The 22,277-nt window shown below is 42.7% G+C and overlaps 2 protein-coding genes, 1 long non-coding RNA gene and 3 other non-coding genes across 9 annotated transcripts; 3 read left to right on the plus strand and 3 right to left on the minus strand.

Annotated features, from left to right (window-relative positions):
• Window positions 1-1,562: 1,562 nt before the first annotated feature.
• Window positions 1,563-16,952, minus strand: LOC122769453 (junction-mediating and -regulatory protein-like). Of its 4 annotated transcripts, none has more exons than XM_044025982.1 (11): window positions 14,363-16,952; window positions 11,609-11,782; window positions 7,382-7,532; window positions 6,619-6,788; window positions 6,366-6,531; window positions 5,900-5,932; window positions 5,058-5,170; window positions 4,285-4,362; window positions 3,577-3,672; window positions 2,979-3,492; window positions 1,563-2,209 (listed from the first exon to the last, which is right to left on the minus strand). In XM_044025982.1, the coding sequence occupies exons 1-11, from the start codon at window positions 15,146-15,148 to the stop codon at window positions 1,902-1,904; spliced, it is 2,589 nt and encodes an 862-aa protein (XP_043881917.1). In that variant the 5' UTR covers window positions 15,149-16,952; the 3' UTR covers window positions 1,563-1,901. The 4 variants fall into 4 exon arrangements, with proteins under 4 accessions (XP_043881917.1, XP_043881915.1, XP_043881918.1 ...); XM_044025980.1 differs by having other exon boundaries at window positions 5,058-5,227; XM_044025983.1 differs by lacking the exon at window positions 5,900-5,932.
• LOC122769456 lies at window positions 7,500-11,042 on the plus strand. Its single transcript, XR_006360428.1, has 3 exons — window positions 7,500-7,563; window positions 9,997-10,140; window positions 11,018-11,042. It is a non-coding gene; the product is annotated as an uncharacterized LOC122769456 (long non-coding RNA).
• Window positions 11,273-11,344, minus strand: trnaq-cug. The gene has a single exon. It is a non-coding gene; the product is annotated as a tRNA-Gln (tRNA).
• Window positions 16,427-16,498, plus strand: trnaq-uug. The gene has a single exon. It is a non-coding gene; the product is annotated as a tRNA-Gln (tRNA).
• A 432-nt stretch (window positions 16,953-17,384) lies between the features above and the next one.
• trnaq-cug lies at window positions 17,385-17,456 on the plus strand. Its single transcript has one exon. It is a non-coding gene; the product is annotated as a tRNA-Gln (tRNA).
• A 662-nt stretch (window positions 17,457-18,118) lies between these two features.
• Window positions 18,119-22,276, minus strand: LOC122769454 (betaine--homocysteine S-methyltransferase 1-like). The gene is made up of 8 exons (XM_044025984.1): window positions 22,181-22,276; window positions 21,487-21,619; window positions 20,857-20,969; window positions 20,587-20,778; window positions 20,261-20,408; window positions 19,981-20,163; window positions 18,551-18,779; window positions 18,119-18,371 (listed from the first exon to the last, which is right to left on the minus strand). The coding sequence occupies exons 1-8, from the start codon at window positions 22,199-22,201 to the stop codon at window positions 18,278-18,280; spliced, it is 1,113 nt and encodes a 370-aa protein (XP_043881919.1). The 5' UTR covers window positions 22,202-22,276; the 3' UTR covers window positions 18,119-18,277.
• Window position 22,277: the final 1 nt, after the last annotated feature.

Consider the following 22,277-nt stretch of genomic DNA (forward strand, 5'->3'; position numbering starts at 1 on the left):
ACATTGGAATCACCAACCAAGTCTGCCCACACTTTACAAAAGACAACTGACACTAACTCTCTTCATCTTCGGTGACCTTTTCCTCCCATATTCTATCCCCCGCTGTAGGTGACCAGCGTCAGGGCCAGAGATGTTGTTGTTAGACGTGACAAGACCAACATGAAGTGACTGTGCACATCTCTGCCAGTCTGGCCACGTGCCTCAGTCGAGCAGATGGTTCGTTCCTCCTCACTCACTCGGAGAAGGTCGGAGGTGGTGAGGAGTGGGCGAGTGGCACGAATCTGCTGTGACAGACTGAGGGATTGTAGGTATTTGCAGCAGTGTCAGATTGGACAAGCAGAGCTTATAGACGCAACCACACGAGGGCTTTTCAACGATTAAATCAAGTTTTCGGATTTTTCAGCTTCTTCAGGGTTTCTTTTGCTCCATGTAACAAGGAAATCATTCAAACTGAATCGTTTCCAGGTTTGAAAAACAATCAACATTCTTCAACATTTTATGGACCAAACAATTACTCGATTAATCGAGAAAATGACCGACAGATTACTCAATTATGAAAATAATCCTTAGTTGCAGCGCTAAACCACACCCATTTGTGACAGGACTGAACCAAAACTGTGCAAAATTAGAAAGTGATGGTTGATAGTGCTATGGTTTATAATCTGGACAGTAAATCCAATAATCCCACTTCACATTTATGTCTAATCCATACCTCTAACATGGAGGTTATCTTTGTCTGACTGTGAGCAGCATAACTAAAAAGTAAAGGACAGATTTGGATAAAATATGTTGGTGTGCCATAGCCATAGACTGTATATAAAAACAGATGTGGTCTACAGGAAAACTAACCGACAATATTTTCTCACTTAATGGAAACAATCACTTGTTTCTTTCATAGAATGTGATAGATTATGTTCCCATTTAGGGTCCACACGGCAGAGTAGTGGCAGACCGAATTGCCTTGCAGCAAAAAGACCCAGGTTCATGACCGAACAAGGCCCGTTCTACGTCGAAGTTTCCTCCCACATAACGAATGAATGAATGAATGAATGTTCCCAATTAGAGGAAAATAGGTATGTTTTTGAAGGTGACATCTTTGGATTTCCTGGATTTGACGCCGGTTAAATCACAAATTCTGAAGACTTGATCATTTTTATATACAGTATATGGTTATAGTCCAAGGTGAGCTGGGAAACAAAATGGCTTTGGAGGATATTTGTGCTCTCTCAGTGCATCCTGTCTCCGTTGTGACCCCGAAACCTGCCCTCATATTTACAGTCTCTCAGTGGGGAAAGACTGGTGGGTTGACAGTGTTTGTGTCATCGTCCATGATGTTGCATTACTGCCCTCTTCTGGATTCTCCCTCCTATCATCCTTTGCCTTGTGTGATTTCACATGTATAAGCACTACTTTGTATATGAGGTTTTGTTTCACAGATGACCTTCAGTACAGTACAGTGTGTTCATGATGTAAAACCACGTCATGTGCTGTTTCAGAGTATTGTTGTGGCCACAGACGAGGGCCAGTGCGGATTTCAACAGTACAAATGACAAACAAAGTTAAATGGCATCATTACAGTACATGATCACAGGAACAAAACCACAGTGACATTACAGTAGAATTAAAACACAAACTGGTGTCCTTCACTGTGATGAATGCAGTGTGAAAAACTAACACGATGACCACAGACCTTTCAGATCCTTTGGTGAGTTGTTGATCTTCAGTATGACTCAGACCCTGGCACGAGGAGCTGTGTGTATATGAATGAGTGAGGAACAGTATATGTGTGTGTGTGTGTTTACAGTACAGAGCAGCTCGCTATGTTGCAGTGCATGCAGTGCCAGAGGGGGCAGGCGTTTGTGTGTGTGTGTGTGTGTGTGTTAGTGTGTGCGCCTTGAGCTCTAACTGTCCCATTCAGGGCCGGCGAGCACCTCGTCATCAGAGTCAGATTCCGGTGAGGCCTCCTTGATGCGGCGCAGTGCCGCGTGAATGCTCCTGGTCAGAGGGTCAGTGGAGGCCGGGAGCTCACCCTGGTCTTTCCTCTCTATATGGGGAACGCGCCTCAGTTTGACGCCCTTGCGAATCTGAGCCAGGATGCTGTTTGCATCGTCGTCGCCCTGAGCGGGAGGCAGAGACCGCTGGTCCACCTTCTTCAGGTGGAAGCTTCCTCTCTTCAGGGAGGCCAGCACCTCGTCCATAGGTGAGCTGACTGTAAACGGGGAGAGGAGAGAAGAGGAAAGGGAAAAGATTGATGATCGTTACTTAATAATAACAACAACAAAAAAAAGTGGACATTTTGTTATGTGTAGGAATGTCACAATGTCTGTTGGACACCCTGATGAAGGCTGGAGGCGGTTTAATACGACCATTTTAACAGTTTCTTTGACTTTATCTCTACGCACACCTCTTACACACCTCTGAGAGTTTTCTCTGAGTTTTCTGATCGTTTGTCGTTCGCCTCACTAAAGCTTGATCCCCACTAAAGCGTGAATGTGTGTGGGCTCTTGTATGGATATCATTGTGAGGACCAAAACAGGGTTAGGTATTAAGTTCTGATGGTTAAGGTTATGGGGCTAGGGGATGCATTATGTCTTTGATTGTCCTCAGTACGAATGCTGGGCAAAAGTGTGTGTGTGTTAACCCTTACCCTAACCCTTGTATTTGTTACCTCTTTAGGACCTTTGTAGGCTACAATGACCTTATCAAGACCCGTAGTCCTCATGGAGGTCCGAATGAGTCAGAATCTCAGGCCTGAGGAACTAGTTAAGTTTAGGGCTAAGATTCAAATTGTGGTTAGGTTAAAATTAGGGTTAGGCATTAACTGATAATGGTTAAGGTTAGGTATAATGCTTTGTTTAGGCTGTCAATGCAGTGTCCCGTTAACAGTGATTAACCCAGGGTTAATCACTGTTAACGGGACACTGCATTGACAGTGCATCTGTGCAGTTCGGACATCCCTGGTTGCATGGTTCTAGTACCTCGTCTGTGCGTGTCAAACTCTGGAGTTTTCCTCAGCTTCTTGCGGGCGCTCAGCAGTTGGCTGCTATCAAAGAAGCGAGGGATGAAAGGGCCGAGTGGAGACAAGGACCGTTCTTCTTCTGCACTCTTCCCCTCAGACTTCTGCCCGTGCCAGCCCGGGCTCCCGGAAGGTGAAAGATCCTCCCTGACCGGTAGGGGAGGTGGAGGCGGCGGTGGAGGTGGAGGAGAGATGGGGGACGCCAGCAGCGACGAGAGGGAGCAGGGAGAGCAGGAGGAGTCTGCAGGACTGGACACAGGCAGCGGAGGGAGGCATACTTTCAGGGACCTGACGGGCTGAGTGGTGAGTGTGGAGCTGGGTTCCGTCTGCACGCTGGTGCTCAGGCACAGCGGATGTCCCTTGGTCTGCACATACTCCTCCCTCTCGCTGGTTTCCATGCTCCGTCCTCGCTCTCTTCTCCTGGCGTGGGCCACACGTAGTCGAGTGGACTTCAGAATCACCTGACCTGGATACCGCTACACAAAGACACCGAGGTGAACGGAAGCTGATGTTGTGACGCTGACAGATAATAATAATAATAATGACGTGATGCAGCATACCTGTTTGAACGTGCGCAGTCTGTCCAGAGTCTTTTGTCTCTCCTGACTTACTCGACTGCTCCTCCTCTCCTCATCTTCCTCTTCTACATTTTTCAGCTGGAAGGAGACGTGGGTTAGAGAAGAAGGTTTTTCTTCTATTGCCATCACATAGTGCCTGACGACTTCTAAGTGCAGGTGTAAATACACCCGAGATGCAGTGAGGACAGATTATTATCCAGACTGTTATCACTTCAGGAGACGGTGGCTCAACAACAACGACTGCGCGAGCAGAACGTGTTGAAGACGACTTCTCCTGCTTCGAAAACCAAAGAGGAGTCCGTACAATAGACACACCGGAGACGCGTGTTAAAACCAGGTGTAAATGCATGTGGTGAAGAGCTATGTGATCACAGAAAAACACATTCTAATGTCAGGTGCTGAAGAGAGCTGATAAAACAAAGAAGACAAAAAACACTTTACAGACATTATTACCTCTGCCAAGACATGTGAACATGTTTCAATGTCTTTTTTGTGAGCAGCTTAACTCCAAAAGTAAAGGATGGATTGTGATGACGTGCTGATTTTGCTGGTCATCTGGATAAGGATCTGGATTCAGGATTTTTACTATTATTAACCTTTTGAGATGAGTGAGTGTATGGATACTGTGGGAATCTGCCCTGGCAGAGGTTTGCACTCACTGAGTGGTTTATTTTTGTTGTTGTTGTCTACCTGTAGGAGCTGTTGACAATCTTTGTGGATGGATTGATGCGTCTGCTGTTTCTGAAAGTGGTTGGACACACAGATCTCCTGCGGAGAAAGCACGGAAAGACAATATATTAGTTTTCATAATGTTGTTATGTTGGGCAATTCTTTTGTTAGTTTTGTAAGGTTTTTTTTTTTACATATTAGATCTTGATTGACTCAATAAGTCAATTATACTACAACTTTATCCCATGTTGTCACATTTAGTTATATAGTATAATGTAAATAAAATTCATCATAAATTATAAACTACATGTGACTCAAAGTAAATGGCTCAGTTTGTAACATTTACGTCTGCAACAAACAATTCTTTTCATAACCTATTCATTTTTTTCAATGACGAAATATGTGAATCATTAGTTCCAAAAACTCAAAATGATGATGTTCTCAAATGATTCAGTTTTTAATGATTTCTTTGTTATATGGAGCGAAAGAAAACGGACAATATTCACATGTGTGAGTGCTACTATTGTGTCTTAACTCTCGCTCAAGTCTTGCTCTGAATTCTGCAGGAAGACGAAGCGGCAAAACGCAATCTATTGATCTACTCTACCACGTCTAAAAGTTAAGAACTATTCACTCAAGTTTGAGCCAAAATTCCTTTTTAAACCCAGTCGAACAAATCACAATCAACACTCTGTTCCATTCAGTAGAACGACTCTCACACACTGACGGGACCAGGACAGACTCTAAAAGTGTGTTAAAGTGTGTGTGTGTGTGTGTGTGTGAAGGATACACACCTTCTTCTTCCTCAGGTAGGAGCGTTTGGCGGTGATGCGCCCCCTTCTGGCCTCCAGCTGTCGAGCGCTGACCTGAAGTCTGCGCAGCTCTTCCCTCTCAGCAGAGTCATCCTCTGTAATATCATCTGCACTTTCAAAGGTGTCATAGTACACCACTTCATCCTGGTGCTCTGAAGGCACATGCACATAAACGGATGGACTTGAATAGATGCAAAAAACAAACAAACAAACAAACAAACAAACAATACCTCTGTTTGATTGACACCACACACACACACACACACACATCACATTACACCAGTGCAAATGCAAATGACCATGCAGAACCAACACATAATACACATAATAATGATAATAATAAACATTTGGACTTGTGTGTGTGGGGGGGACAAAAACAAATGAAGGATAGAAAGAGTTTCTTTTAAAGTTGACCAGGGTCAGGTTATTATGAATCAGGGGGTTTCAGAGGGTGGATCACGTGCTTTACTCTAATAACAAGTTTGGTTGGAGTCCTGTGTGGAGTCTGCATGTTCTCCCCGTGTGTGGGCTCTCGCAGAGAACTCCACTTTTCTTCCACGTATCCGAAAACCTCGACCTATATACACCACTGTGTTTTAACGTTACGGTGTTACTTCTAAAGCTCAACAATTTTCCAAGAACCACTGATTTATACGATTAAATTACAGCCTCATTAGGACCAGGTTTTGGAGCCATGCCTGTTCTGATTTAAATGAGGTTTCTGATCATGAAATATTTGTGAATATGAGTTAGATTTGATTTAAATTTGATCGCTTGATGGAAATTTAGCTTTATGAAAGCAAATGGGATTAGATGACGCTCACCTGTTTTCAGTGATCGTGACCCGATCCTGCTGGCTGTGTACAAGCAGAGCACCGGTTCATTGTCTGCTGGGTTAGAGGTTTTGTGACCGCCCACTTTTAACGTCTTTTATTTCGGTTTGATCATGTTTTATCGCCTGAGGGTCAATTTAAAGTCAACATAATCTCTGTGCGCGTGTCTGATATACTTCACCTAGCCTCACGCGGCTTTAACAAAGGGATAGTCAGTTTTGGGTACGTTGACAGTGTAATTCCGTCTGCACCATTTAAAGTATAAAAAGAGTCTGGTCTCCAGCCGTAGTTTCCTGAAACGGCCTTGAAAAGGAAGGTCAGGCGAGTATTGAGCGGCCAGAGCATCGAGGGGTTTAAAAGCAAGGAGGATGATTTTATTATAGTGTTTTATATATATATAGTATAATGTCTTCTGGAGAATTCAAGGGACATAATTTCACAAAAAGGAAAGCCACACCTGTCATTTGCCTGCGGATGCTGTCCAGTTGAGCAGTGAGCAGCAGCTCTTCACACTGTAGTATATCTGCCTGGATGTCGTACAGTTGCAGCTGGAGTTCATAGTACTGAGTCTCCATGTAGTCTAAGAGGGCGATGGCATCTTCACTGCTACACAGACTCTGCATCTGCATGGGAACGGAACACAGGACAACCTGTAACGTTTGTGTTTTTGTTTTGGTTTTTGTAAATGTTGTTTTGTGTTAGTGCCACACCTCATCTCGGAGTGTGTGTTTCCTCTGCTCCAGGCAAATCTCCCTGGCTCTCTGGAGCTGCAGAGTTTCCTTGGCGACGGTGTAGCGCAGCCTCTCCATGCGCTCCACCGCCGCCGTCCACGAGGATTTACCAAACTTACGCTGATCCACCTTCATGCGCTCGTACACGCCTGCACATGGGAACACAGGAGCAGATGAGTGACACTTCCAGGTAGAAACAATGGACGAATGAATGGATCATTAATCAGGGGAAAAAAATGGGATAAGCAGGGTCACGATGTAAATTTACCCTGCACAGAAAGAGAGAGAGTGTGTGAGAGAGAGAGAAAGAGTGCTGCCAAGGCTGTGTGATCAATAGATTGTCCTTGTTTCCTCCTGTCCCTGTCAAAGCCTGGCTGTGTGCACTGCCTCATTACTACCCAATCACATTAGCCCTGACGTTCTAAACCACACACACAGGTCAATAGAAGGCCAACGCTGTCACTACTTGTGTATGCGTGTGTACTTGTACAAAACTGTCTTTGTGAGGACATTTTGTCTGGGCCCCACAACTTTAAAGGGCTTTTTCTGGTTTTAGGGTTATGGTTAGAATTGGGTTTAAGTTAAGGGTTAGGTTAAGGGGTCAGGGAATGCGTTATGTCTGTGATGTATCCTCACTAAGAGTAGGTTTGTGTGTGTGTGTGTGTGTTCGGTGTGATTATTAAAACTCATTCCTCTGTTTTATTGCCCTGACTTTGGCAGGAACAGTGAGAGCATGCTGTACCTTTCTGGGCTCTGGCCGTGATCTCAAAGTACTTGACGGTGAACTCTTGGATGTTGAGGACCGCCTCCTGAGCTTTCTTCTGCCAGTCTGAGTCTTCCTTATTCAGAGCCTCGATCCTCCTCGGGCCCAGGTAGTCGTTCTGCATGGAGATCTGTCGAGAGAGGACGAACAATGACAGCGTGGTAAAATTAATTTAAAAAATATCCTATGAATAGTCGAAGCCCACGGGACACATGTGGCCCCCGATCATTTCATTGCTTTAAGGGCATATCTGCACATAAATGTACATTTTCTAAAATACTCCCTGAAACAGTTTGTTGTAGTTGATATGATATCAGTCTCATTAAAACAATGACACTGTTTCTATTCAAGATTCAGAGTAGCACATTACTGACACTCAGTGGCAAGAGAAAATGAGCTCATCAACAAAAAGAAACACCTGTTTCCCTTAATAAAACCTAATTAGGAGCTGTTAAGTTATGTTTACTTGACAGAACAGTTCATATGCACACATGTACAGAGAGACAAGTCAGAAAAATATGAATCAGAGTCACTCACAACAAACTAACTGCAGTCGTCCTTGGAGGGAGCTTCTGTACATCCTCACGCACAGGACATGAGTAAAATGCAGTATTTTCACAAACACAGGGAATCAATAACACATTTTAATGACTAATAATGCAATAATAATGAAATAACAACTATTTTAATAAGAATAAATGAAGTATTGTCAGGGGTTATGTCATAAACAACCACTTAATGGTCCAGTGTGTCAGAAACAGTGACAGTGGCTTTCTCCTTTTTCTTCATTGGCTTATTATTACTTTGCCTATAGAGACACATATAATTCACCTAAATTATTTTTATTTATTAAGCAATGAATCAATCGAGTACTTGTTTGGTCCATAAAACGTCAGAAAATGTTGAGAAATGTTGATCCGTGTTTACCAAACCTGGAAATGATGATGTTCTCAAATGTCTTGTTTTGTCCACAAACCAAAATGATTCACTTTTAATGCAAAGAACCCGGAACATATTCACATAGAAGAAGCTGAAAACTCAGATAAACTTGTTTTAATTATTGAAAAAAAACACTGAAACTAATCAATCGATTATCAGAATAGTTAATGGTAATCAATTCATTGTTGCGGTTATACATTTCTACATACTTAACATGTAACTAATGAAGTGCAGAACCATTTGAGATAATGACATTACCATGTCTCCTTTGTTATGGATAAACACAAGATAATCTGCATAAAAAAATATTAAATTGCATAGAAATCAGGAAAATCAACGACTAAACGTCCAAGGGGGGAAAGCAGAAGTTGTCTATTCAGCGCACAAGAATGAAAGTGAGCAGCTATGGTTACACAATTACACAGCGTCTCTGTGTGACCCCAGGAAACTTTGCTGCACGTCAGCTCACATTGCACTACCCAGCAGTATCATTTACCACTGCAATTTCCTGCTGTCAGTGAGCCACTAGCTGCTCATTCCTCTCATTTTTTTACTCGCCGTCTTTGTCGTTCCTCCACATCCTGGAACCTTTTCACTGCTTTTTATTACAACCAGTGATTTGTGTTGTTGTAACGTATAGTGTGCATCAACCTTAAATAAAACCCTACCATCTAATGTTTAACCTTAAAGCTGTAGTGCGTAACTTTCCTTTAGATTCAAACCACTCTTGATTGAGTTCACACAAAGCGGATGAAGTCTCTGTGTTTTTTAAGTGTTTAAATCTCGGGTCGCCGGGCAACATTCCCAAGGCTAATGGAGGCAACAGCAACATTGTGCTAGTAAAGCGAGACAAGGTTAAAAAACAGGTTAGAGTACGATTGAAAACCCAGAATAAACACTTCTCATCCCCACACGCTTCCCTGTGCTGCCACATACAAACACTTCAGTCAATTTATACATACTGTAAAAACTGTACATGGACAGTGCAACTATATCATGACTCAACCTTGTGATTTTTGCTATTATTATGCGATAATATAGAAGACACATAAATGTAACAGGATATTATGTGATTAAGAAGGATAATTAGTGCTGCACAGGCACAACAAATACATGGCAGAACAGGTAAAACCAAGTTAGTTCATACACTCATACATAAAGTTATAAACCAATAACCAATTTGAATTTTTAATAACTAACACAAGCTTTCTGACTTTTCAGCACCTTAAATGTGAATATTCTCTCGTTTCTTTGGCTCCATGTGTCAAAGAAATCATTCAAACTGAATCATTTTGGTTTGTGGACAAAGACAAGACATTTGAGACCATCATCAATTCCAGGTTTGGGAAACGCTGATCAACAATTTCCTGCGTTTTCTGACATATTATGGACCAAACTGCTTTTTTAAGGTCTTTCAGATAAAACAACTGTGGGAAAATGTGCTCATGTTGAAAAATAAGATGTGACCGAAAAAATGTGATCGCCCCTTTATCTCCATAATTCATACTACATGTACAAACACACTCTGCTCACAGCTGTGTCATCAGAGGACACTGGTGATTCTTCCTTCCTCACAGGAAATGGAACAAAGACCTTTTTTTTTTTTTTAAATCCCTCTTAATTTCACTCTGTCTTTCCCTCTCTGCTGTTTTCAGTGTCAGCACCAGACTGTACCTGCAGTAAACCTATAGGACGACACACAGCATGACTTATTCATGTGTCTGTGAGACAGGAGGGCAGAGATCCAGCATGTCTCTCACAACCCAGAGACTCACAGGAAGGTGTTCACAACAATCGAGGTTGGAAAAGGCTATTTGAGTTCTGTGATTGGTAATGTAACACCATTTTTTCTTTCTTTTTTTTTTTTACTCATGTGCCGTGTATGAGTCAGGGAGCTAAATATAAATGTGCCATCAGCACTGCAGTGATTGAACAAAGCCTTTCCACCATTTATCCATTCACTCGTCTCTTGTCTTCTCTCTGCAGTCGCATACATACAACCCACAAACCCCTCCCGATGCTTCACTGACCTAAATGGCAGCTTTTCATAATACACAACGCACAAAGACTCATTGAGTGTGTTTTGTAATTATTCTGTGTCTTGTAGAGAAATACACAGGAACCAGTTTCCTTCATAATCACCTGAATTACCATATGATTTAGGAGAGAAAATCTCCACACGGTTGACAAAGCCAGGGCTAAACCATCATGAAGCACACAACAGAAAACGTGTTGCCATATTTGTGTTTTCTCATAGATGGAAATCATCATTACCATGTACGGCATGTAGCTGTTTTTCCACGACTGAACTATCATCTGTGTTGGTGTGTACACTGTGTTCTTGTCAGTGCAGAATCATGAGGCTTGGTAAAATGCCATCAATGCAAATTACAGGGTCAGTTCAGGATTTGGGCCCCAACTTTGTTCCTAGACTGTATTAAAACAAAATTATACAAGAAAGTCTTCCAGCTTCAAAACAAACTCCTCTTTTAAAGCCTTGATATTCTACTGGCTCCCTGAAGAAGACTCTGTCCATTTGTATATACAATCAGTGGTTTTGCCCTTGTTTCTTCTTATATTGTGAACAACTCACATGGATTTCAAAGGTAATTACTTTCTGTAGGTTTCACCAAAGTTAGAACTCTTAGTTCTTCTTCTTTTGGATTTTCCTTTTAGGGATCGCCACAGTGGATCATCTGCCTCCATCTCGTCCTCTTCTGTTACATCAACTGTCCTCAAGCCATACATCACAGCAGGTCTCACTACCTTTTTGAAGACCTTCCCTTTGAATTTTGCGGCTATTCTGATGAAGTGAAAGTACAGTGATTTTCTCATAGACTTCCATTCAAACAGAGTTCTTTTTACACCATAATGGCATTTAAATGTGAACGACAATTTACATTGAGGACAATTAAAGAAGTTCTCAATAGTAGGTCCCACCGAGATTTGAACTCGGATCGCTGGATTCAGAGTCCAGAGTGCTAACCATTACACCATGGAACCACATACCTAAGCGGTCTCACTTTCAGCAAGTGAGCCGACAAACACGCCTGCTGACGTCATAAATCATGCCCCACCCATGCGCTGTGCTGCCACTGTATGCACACAAACACTCCCCCAGTCTGGTCTGATAGTATATATAAAGTTACGTTATTTCTGTTCACAAAAACACAAATAGAGGCAGAATAATAATAAAATAAACCCCAGCAAAATAAAAATCTACAGAAGCTCCAACAACTTCAACAAAGAAATCATACTTCTTCTTACCTTGATCTGCTGTCTGCGGAGCATTGCTAGTTCCCTCATGTCTCTGAAAGGCTGCAGCAGGTACTGGTACAGCTGTGTGGAGGCCTCCAGCAAACCTCCATAGGCCTGGTCTTCTTCGTCATAGAGCTTCAGCAGCTCCACCATGCTGTCCATGGCCTTGTGTTTCTCCAGCAGCTGCATCGTACACACACACATAAGAAGTTACTTCATTATAGTCAACATGCATTAAATCTCTTTTAGCGCTTTCAGACAAACATGGTTCTGATTCTGGCTCCGTTCTGGAGTCTTAGAACCTTGGTGCTTTCTCATCCTCACCAGTTTGAGAGGAACCAACGTAGGAGGACGCTAATCCGCGTTGCTCAGGTGGAAGTAAACACAACACGGGCACTTTTTCTCCATACTTCCTCAACTTCCCGCTCGTCTTCACGACCCAGAATATGACACGCTAACTGATGATGTCCCAGTTCGGAAGAACTAACTATTTTTTGGTTCCAGCTGAGAACCAACTTTTCAGGTTCCGAACCAACTTGTACAGTTTAAACTTAGGTTTCTGGAACTGGCACAGAGCCCTGCCGGTGTGAGCAGAGGCCATTTTAGACAGGAGGGTAATATCTGGAGATTTTGGTCCCACCCTCCTCCACCAGACTTCATATATGATGAATGCAGCAGGGGAATTGTGTGGGCGAGAGCTGCTCACAACTGCAGAAGAAGCACTGCGGGATCCAGATATGATGAGGTGGTGGCTTGTGAATGCAGCATGCAGGACACTCATCCACATACTTGCTGTGAAATGATCTGGCATTTCTCTTGCTGTGGATTTTCAGAGTTGACTCTGTCATTAACTGGAGATTAAACTGATGAGCTGGCAGGGGACTCTCTGGAATCCCACAAAATCTTTCCAGAGTCCGTTTGCATGTGCGAGAGCAGCTATAAACACAGATGCCATGTTGTTTGCAAGTGTCTATCGTCTTTGTACGAGGCAGCAAGTCAAACAACCACTGATACTTGCACCTTGCAATCAGACTATTGGGATGCTTTGTGTAAGAGTAAGTAATAGGAGTGCGTCTGAGCTCACTCAATGAGCACAGTCCTTTCTGCTGCTGGGAATAAGATCGATATGCACTCTTTCTTTTTTTTGCCAGACTGAACAATCCTGTAGGTTACAAGCAAGCACTGAAACGGCCATTAACCCAGCCCACAAATGGAGTGATGGGATCAATGTGTGTGTGTGTGTGTGTGTGTGTGTGTGTGTGTGTGTGTGTGTGTGTGTGAGAGAGAGAGAGAGAGAGATGGAGAGATTCCACAAACCAGCAAACTGTGTGCTGTGTTTAAATGAATTACACAGACAGAGCACTGCTGACAGAAGAAGCAGGGCCGTGATAAAAAGACGGATATAAGATCTGTAGCTTTTCTTATTCATCCTCAAAATGAGTGTTTCATGTTTTGTCTGCTCAGATAGGACAGTGGCATTTCCTGTGTCTGCCTTACTTATTAATCATAAGTGTGTGTGTGTGTGTGTGTGTGTGCGCCTTTCTAGCCTGTGCTAACAAGAGTGGGTGTGGGACTGACAGGGTGGAATGACGTGGATTATATTTCTGTGCTGCTCAAAGCAGAGAGGAAACACCTTGGTCAGAAAATCATATAAAAAGTCTCTCACTCTCCCATAAATGCAGTTTTAACATTAAAAACCTTCCTGTACCTTGTTATTAATGTAGGATAGGAAGTGGTAGAAGATGGATGAATGAATGGATCAGTCAAGTTATTTAGTCACAGATGACAGGTAAACATATAATCTTATAATCGATCAGCCAGTTTGAATTTTCTCAGATGTTTTGAGCTTGGACACTCTAAAGAGAGTGTGAGATTGTTGACTGGGATCGGCACCATGACCCTCATGTGGAGGATAGAGTGGTAGAAGATGAATAAATGAGTGAGTCAGTTTAGAGCTTTTCAAATGTGAATATTTTCTGGTTTCTTTGCTCCATAAAACAAAGAAATTGTTAAGACAGAATGATTTTGGTTTGAGGACAAAACAAGACATTTGAAGACATCAGACATTTGAAAACACTGATCAACATTTTCTGACACGTTATGGAATAAACGATTATTCAAATAATCAACATATTAATCAGTTATGAAAATAAGTGTTACTTGCAGCCATAGCTCATCTACTTCATTGACCTGGAATACTGCTGTGATGCTAAAACTTGGAAAAACCTCTTCCATTATTGTCCTCTCACCTGCTCTATTTGAAGACTTCTTCCTGTCTGGCTCCAGGAGTCAAGGATTCATTAATTTACTTCCACTGATAAGTGGAACAACGTGAGTGTGAGTGAGTATCAATATCATGTCTGTTTATATTAAGCCCACACTAATCTGTCAGCCACTGATATACTGTATCTTTGTTAGTGACAAGGAGAAGTGAATCAACAGGATTATTATAATCTCTCAGATAACAACATAATATGTTAGTAGGTTTGTTTGGAACACACTTATTTGTGTTGTTGTGTGACTTGTGTGTCACGCAGTCTCCTTGTTATTGACCTGTATACGGCTTTGTTTTGTACTTAATGGGATGCATCCATCATGTTTACTTCCTCACTACCATTAGGTAATGACACAGCTTCCAGTATACCGCAGATATAGTGAGGACACTGCTGTGGAAACACTGAGCTGGGATGCTGATAAACTCCATGTGAGGACTTTATCATTAATACACAGAGGAGACTGCTGCGTTCAGGGTCAAACTCTCACCTCCTGCAGATGTCTCGTTGCCCGGTTGAGCGACTCCTCGTACCCGGACTGCCGCAGCTCGCTCAGGCTCTCGTAGTACTCGTCGGGGTCGTCGTTTTCCGTGAACAGCACCTGCGACAGGATCTTCCATCCACACGTGTCGAGCGCGTAGCCCAGGTACACCTGCAGCCTGTGGCACAGCTCGTCCATCTCAGTCTCGGGCACCTCCGCGGAGCCGAACAGCACCGTCCACATCCCCGCCGGTTCCTCCGGAAACACCGGCAGACAGGGCTCGAGGTCCGAGTTGACCGAGCACAGCTGCAGGTGGACGGCGCGGAGGTCCTGGAAGGAGAAGAGTCCGGCCCAGCTGCAGTCCTCCCGGCTCAGACTGTCCAGCTCCTCCAGGTCCAGGCTGTCTAGTGAGGGGGACAGCGGCTCCTCTGTTACATGACTGACGGGGGACGCTGCGGGTCTCAGCAATGTTTGAATATTGACCAGACTTGATTTTGTCTCTTTGTGGGACTTGGTTCTGCCAGTTCTGCTGGGGCTCCTCGACACTTTGTCCCTCGCAGGACTTAATTCGGGCCATTTTGTTTGGTCCCCATCTTGTCCGGTCGCCTCCGCCAGACTCTCCCTGCCGAAGCTTCTCCGCTGCACCGTCCTGTCGTGACACGTAACGGCAAATTTGCCCTCCACCTCATTCCACGCCACAATAAACACGAATTTATGCTTCTCCTTCTCCTCGAACGCGTTCGGACGAACAGCCACCCACCCCGACTCCACATTATCCTCCATAGTGAAGGACATTTCTTCGGGGAATGTATGAATTAAATCAGCTGCACCACCAGTTACCACCGATTTTTGTTGATGTTTTTGGGGTGGGTAAGTAAAACGGTGCGTCTTCACTAAACACCGACTTCGCTCGGAGGATGTTCAGCCCGAGGTTCTTCCCTCCTCCTCCTCCTGCACTCGGGCGGATGAATTTGGAGCAGCGCGGTGTCGTTTCCCATCTCTGTGCAACTATCTAACTCGAATGTCATCTCCCGTGTTCATGAGCCCTCCGACAGTGACACACACAACGCGGACACCGTGTGTTCACATCAGCTGTGCTCCGTTATTATTGTTATTCCATAGTCCACATCTCAAAGTAACGACGGGACGCGAACGCAGCAGCCTCGTTCAAACACACACATACACACAGACGCTGGAGTCACTGACAGGATATTCCATCACTGTGAGTCTACACAGAAGTCAACAACATCCTCCCAGAGTCATAACAACAGTATGACCATGATTTCTCTCCATCGTCTGCTCAGCAAAACACAGACCATACATACGCAGAATTACGATGCAGCTTTCAAGTGCTCTGAGAAATATCGGAATTTATACCGAACGTCGATTTGACAGCCGTGAGATAAGATTTCACCGAACACGGCGACACTAAAACCGCAATTAATTAAAATGAATTACTCGAAATGTATTATTGTGGTGTCGTGGATCTGTGATGACCTATTATTAGACAGACTTATGCTAGAACAGACTTGAGTGATCATGTAACTGCTGGAGTAACTTGCTTGAATAAAAAGATACTGCAGTCTTACTTCGCAAATCCAAAATACTACAATTATGTATTTTTTTTATGTTACTGTAACGTTACTAAAGGCTGCGTTCATGAACAGAAGCTACGAACAATGGGCAATATATCAATATTGCACTTCTTTTTCTGAGGGCGTTTGAAAGCAACATCGAGAAGTTGAGGGCACGTAAGGACGTACTGGCGTAGACACGCAAAACAGATAGAGCATCTTTATCTTCATTCATTTTACATGTGTGGACATTTAAACGTAAGCAAAAGCAGAAAAGTAATCACAAATAACCTTGTGTGGCCGCAAACAAAAAGTGGTTTCTCCCGAGGACACCGACGCCAAAGTAAAGATAAGTTGAAGAGCCACCAACATCAAATCAAATACAAATACAATACAATTAATGTATGGCAGCATTTGATTAGCCAAAATGTATTTTCGTAAGAAAAATCTACTCTGACCAGTCGGAATGTTGCCTGCAGGGGGAGCCATCGAGTCGTCCGGTTCCGTGGTGTAATGGTTAGCACTCTGGACTTTGAATCCAGCGATCCGAGTTCAAATCTCGGTGGAACCTCGTAGTTTTAAACTAAGAGCCACGTGAGTAGACGGTTAACACATTAACGTATAAATACGATTTCGCAGGTATGTGGGGAGGTCACATATACACACAGCTTCTGACAACGTGAAAATACAAGAATACACCTACCCAACCCTGAAAAAACTCGTTTTGCACATGTTGTGAAATTTTGCTCCTGTAACAACGCAGTTTTTATGATCGGTGTAATTCGGCAGTAAGGCGTTTTCGGCTTAGAAAATTGTGCTTTTATTACACCTTAAAGTTGATAAAAATTTCGTATCATAAAAGCGAATCTGGACTTTGAATTCGATATTTTTGTACAGTACAACTGGTTTACAGTACACTATCATTTATCAATGTATACATTACTTTGTACATATGCTTATGTCCGATTAATGCGTCGCTGAAACATGTGAGATGTACTTTCAAACGTGTACATACATACGGCGATCTGAGTGTTTTTATTTTGAAAACCGGATGTTGATGTCGTTAAAAACTAGCTTGACTGCACGCGTTTTACCGTAAATCCCTTTGTAATTCAGGCGGTAAAATTATGCGTCAGATAGTTTGACTACAGAGAAACGAGTGTCGGATAACCTCTTAGTAAATGTCCTTTAATAAAGTAATAATTTAGTATTACCCGAGTATCGTAACGGTTGGTCGTAGAGCTACACGACAACCAGCGCTCCCACAGACCCGAGCACTTCCGTTATTGAATCTGATGGAGTTTTCGCTTTAGCTTGTGTTTTGGGATTTCCGTGAATACAACTAGTTCAGTGGGTCGATTGTTTCAATATAAATTGGAACTATAAATATACCAGTAAATGCATGTGAATCCACCTGCTAGTTTAAATACGTAAAAATAGCCACGAAGGAGCCAAGTGGTTCCATGGTGTAATGGTTAGCACTCTGGACTCTGAATCCAGCGATCCGAGTTCAAATCTCGGTGGAACCTGAATTTTTTTCGTTTCAGTAAAAACTCAACACGGTATTACCTAAACTATTGCAAACATATCTGGATTTCGTTAATGATTAAATAACTCGTGTATCACTAACAGTGGATTCATATTGCGTGAAGATCAGACATTATATCGTTTTTTTGTTTTTAAAATGTGGGGGCAAACTCCTTGTCTTTAAAACTTGATCTGCCTTTGATGCTGTGTGCTCTGGAAAAGTATGTATATTTATGTAATGTGCAGCTTCTACATGAGATTTTATCACCGGTGTCCTTCTCCAAATTGAACTTCACCCTGATCCAGGTTAATAACACACTGATGCTCATAAACCATGTAAAATAATCTTATGTCCAATGTCCAATTTTCACTTCGGCCCTATACTCTCCAAAAGACTCCAGCTTTACAGATACATTCATGTATTCTTAATAAACACAAGCAGTCACATATTTGCTTAGGAATTATTGCTTATAAAATAACATAAATGTAAAATGTCAACATTATGTAGCTTGGATTATGTACAGTTCTAAGAGGAAAAAACACTAATTGTGTGTGTTAGTAGGATTATATGAAAAGTGTATTAAGTTTAAAAATAGAGAATTACACTGTCTGAGTCACCTCACGTCTCTGTCAAATAATAAATAATAAAGACACAATACAAAGATTGAAAACAAATCATTTATTGCTTAAATTATTGTGTAAACAAAGACGTGGTAAACAGGTCATTATTTGTTTAAAAAAGCTGGATACTCTGATCCAAAACCATTTAGATGACAACAAACTGTGTCTTATACAGTTATGATGTCAATAATTTGGATATAAGCTACTTCCCATAATTGTCGGCTGGTGCGGCCATGGACGGGCAAGTGGGACGTCCAGACGCGGGCAAAAGGTTTTCCCAGTATTCTCTGCGAGCCCTGAAACAAAATGGAATTAAACTGGTTAAGGCCGGGGTCTCAAACTCAGTCAAGTGAAGAAAGGTCCAGCTGTTTAATGACATCATGATATTCCATAATTAAGGTCAGTACAGTGTGCATGTATAACGTGTGTGCTGCAGATTAACATGTATCTACTCTGTTTTCCTACTCAGTCTCACCTGGCTCTGACCCACGGTTTGGTGTGCATCTCCAGAGCAGCTCCCCACGGTCCATGTTTCTCTGAGGCTGCAGGAAGAAACCCTCTCTCTGCTGCCAGCTCCTCTGCTATAGCTCTAATGTGGTAAGGCTCAAAGCCACAGCAGCCACCGATGTAGCGAATTCCTGCATTGTACGCCTCTCTGACATATTTATGAACGTCCCAGCGGGTCATTGCTCTGGACTCCATCGCTGACAAGAGAGAAAAAACATCTGACAATTCTGAGAAGATGCAGCACATGAGCTCTACACTTTAAGGCCTTCCATGTTTATTATTATATTATATAATTAGTCTCATTAGTGTCAGTGAGCCAATACATATACAGCGTGTTTCTCTTGTTAGCTGTAGACATTTAATTTACATCAATGACGATCGATCGACCACCTCTGACCCAGTTTCAGGTTGTTGGTCGAGTTGTGAAAGAGGGTTGTTAGGGTCACCTATTGTGAGTGACTTCACTATTGTTGTTCTGTGTGTGACCATTGATCTTTTTAGGAAGAGAGCTCAGGGCAGCAATGTAGGTGGCTGATATTTGGCGTCTTCTGTCATCCCTGGCCAGAATGCGAACATTCTTATAATCAGATGAAAGTGTCCATTGTTCTTCAAGATGTAGGTGGACAGCTGAGTCCTGTCCAGATGAGATGGCTCTTCTGTGCTGTGCCATGCATTTATGTAGTGGTTGTTTGGTTTCCCCAATGTAGAGGTCAGGATGAATTCCCAGTTTTGGTTTTAGATGTTCCCCTGATGTGTTTCTGTTCCTTTGTCTGTCTTTCCTTTGTTGTAGGTCTGTAGCTTGTGCTCTGTTGGGTGGTGGGAGTCAAACAGCAGGTATTGGTCTGTGTGGGTAGCTATCCCGTATATTTTGATGTTGCGGTTTCTGTCTTAATCCAAGAAGGCCTGTTTTTTTCAGTTAGTCAGAAATGAAGAAGCCTCCTCAGAACTCACAAAACTTGCTGACTATGTATATCTGGTCCTTATAATGCCCCGGCATGATTTTTAAAAGTTTGCTGGGGCAAACGTGGTGGGGACATTATTCCAGACCTGCAGTATCCTGACATCTTCAACTTCCTTATTAACGTTAATGCTTCATCTTACTCCAGAGAGTCACTGAAAGTTTACAAGAGCCTGGAGGGAAACAAATGGACGCAATCTGGCTTTGTGACAAACATTCAACTCTAAAGATAGCCTTGTTGTCACAGTCTTCACATTTATGATGAAAACGGCCAGCGAAGAGACGAGTTTTCCCGAAACGTTGTGTGATTTATGCATTGTCTAGTATATACGTCTATAAACGTGAACAGCGTAGTATCCTGCCAGCGGACGTCACTTTGTTTGTGTGAAATCAGTTACCAGAGCTCTATATACAACAGTGTTTTCTTTATTCATGCTTACCAAAGGGGTACTCCGGTAGGCTAATGTATCCACCTAAGTTGCATTCAGGTGTGTGGAAGCCCAGCGGTTGGATCATGAGATGGGCTTTGAGACCAGCTTTCTCTAATCCCTCTTTCATCAGCTTCACCGTACGAACACAAGTCATCGGATCCAGGTGGCAGTTTATCCCAACAATGTCAGCTCCTGCACACACATGTGAAACATATTAGGAGACTGTACACCTGAAACATGCTGTCAGGCCTGTAGACATGAAGAGAAGGATCCCAGAAGGTGGATGTACCAGCTCTGACCAGTCTGACAGCGCACTCTCCAGGTGGGACTCCCTCCATGTCTCCGTGAGGGGAGATGCACAGTGTTGCACCTACTGGTTTTCCGCTGGTCTTCAGCACCTCCACTGCCCACACAGCCTCCTCCACATGATCAACAAACTGCAGGTGAAGGGTGAAATGAATCAAAACACTTTTGGTCTTGGAAACGACGGGGAATAAATACACACGTATATGCAAAGCTATGTTCATTTTTATGCATGAGGAGAACATAAGAGAAAAACAAGGAATTTGCTTTGCATCTGCAGCACATTTATTCCTGGTGGAGTGACGCTCATACCTCTACAATCAAGAAATCAATGTCCTTTTTGAGGAAGTCATCCATTTGCTTCTTAAAGATGGCCTTGACGTCAGTCTCACTGCGACTCGTCGCATAACAGGGAGTCTTGGACACACAGCCAGCGACCAGTGCATCACCTTCATTGGCGACTTCTCTGGCCAGGTCACAGGCCGCCTCATTGATCTGAGCTCCCTGAATCAAGAAACGAAAGACTGGACTGTAACCAGAGTCCTGGTGAGATAATTATTACTGAGATATTCTTTCACTGACAGTGATGTTTGGAACATTGCCGCTGATGTCCAGTTTATCCTCACTGCAGTAGAAGGTGAACGTCTGAATGACATCAGCTCCTGCTCTCAGAAACTCCCTGTGCAGCTGCCGCACTGATCGTGGAGAAGAGAGAAGGCTGCACTTCATTGAAAAACACATTCAAAGAGATGAACATAAAACGTGTTTGTTAGGGCTGTCACTTATTCCAACAATGACCTTTGAACAAATTTATGACCTGTAATTCCTTGCCGAGTCTGAGTATACATGCAGAGGAGAAAATCGATTTATTGGCCGTGTACATCTGCCTCCACCTCTGTAGGTGGCGCTGTATCTCTCTATAAGCTAGTGCATGGAAAAGGTTTCCTGGGTTAGGGTTAGGGTTAGTCAGACTATGGTGATTATATGACATTAAGAAAAGCAAATTATTGTCTTAGAATTCCTGAGTGGTACTACTTAAATAGGTGCCTATGAGTTGTCTGCCTGCCTTTTTACTGAGTAATTACAGTTTGAAAGTAAACTTCACACCCTGAGTTTAAAATAATATTGAATTTTCAAATGAAAAGTGACAGCCCTAGTGTGTGTAACCACAGTCTGCTGTAATGTGTAAATGACAGCGTAAATAACATGTACCTGCTTCAGGGTGTTCAACGGCAGACTCAGGTGTCCAGTGTCCGGCCTTCACGTAGCCACGCCGCTCCAGCTGCATCACATAACCTCCATCGCCTACGACCACCTCCCCAGCATTGAGCCGCTCCAAGATACCCTGAGTCCACACACACACACACACACACAAGAGAAGGTCAGGACAGATGATTGTGACATCCGGCATACTAAAACTTTAATGCCAAACGCAAACCTTATTATTATTGATTGAAAAAAAACCCAAAAAACAACTAATACATGTATAAAATATGTATTCACAATGGCGTCTATTTAGTTGACAAAAAAAGCCAGGTTTTTAATATAAAAAATATATTTTTTTTTATTTAACCTTTATTTAACCAGGAAAATCCCATTGAGATTAAGAACCAAGATAGGCAGCGCAGCAGCAAATACGAAACACTCATGCACTGTGCAAATTTAGACAGTTAAAACACAAGCAGAAAACAAATAAAAAGAATTCAGATTAAATGCATGTCAGCCTTAAGAACTCCCAGTATGTATTTGAAATCGTTGAATACAGTTAACACAGTTTCCAATCTTTCTACAGATTAAGTAAATTATAGAATCTGTGTTTAACGCGACGTGATGATGTATTCATTGATAATAAACACTCCGTGAGTAGAAAGAGCGGTATATTTATGGCGGAGTTGTTCTCTCATACCTTACTCTTCTTGTTCTCCATCTGTGACGACTGGACTGTGAGATTCGCTGTAACACAGAGTATATTGTGTATGACAGCGGACGATTTCTAGGCTCAT

This window comes from Solea senegalensis, linkage group LG5 (genome assembly GCF_019176455.1).
Source record: "Solea senegalensis isolate Sse05_10M linkage group LG5, IFAPA_SoseM_1, whole genome shotgun sequence".
Taxonomy (NCBI): domain Eukaryota; kingdom Metazoa; phylum Chordata; class Actinopteri; order Pleuronectiformes; family Soleidae; genus Solea; species Solea senegalensis.

What these genes read in the sequence shown, in the direction of transcription:
- LOC122769453 (XM_044025980.1), bottom strand. Translation starts at nt 15,148, where the DNA reads ATGTCCTTCACTATGGAGGATAATGTGGAGTCGGGGTGGGTGGCTGTT. An exon ending in AACACACACTCCGAGATGAG is followed by an intron (nt 6,532 to 6,618) that starts GTGTGGCACTAA and finishes GTTCCCATGCAG; the next exon opens with ATGCAGAGTCTGTGTAGCAG. An exon ending in CCTACCTGAGGAAGAAGAAG is followed by an intron (nt 4,363 to 5,057) that starts GTGTGTATCCTT and finishes CTTTCTCCGCAG; the next exon opens with GAGATCTGTGTGTCCAACCA.
- LOC122769454 (XM_044025984.1), bottom strand. Translation starts at nt 22,201, where the DNA reads ATGGAGAACAAGAAGAGTAAG. An exon ending in CGTTGAACACCCTGAAGCAG is followed by an intron (nt 20,970 to 21,486) that starts GTACATGTTATT and finishes CTCCACGATCAG; the next exon opens with TGCGGCAGCTGCACAGGGAG. An exon ending in TGTCAGACTGGTCAGAGCTG is followed by an intron (nt 20,164 to 20,260) that starts GTACATCCACCT and finishes ATGTGTGTGCAG; the next exon opens with GAGCTGACATTGTTGGGATA.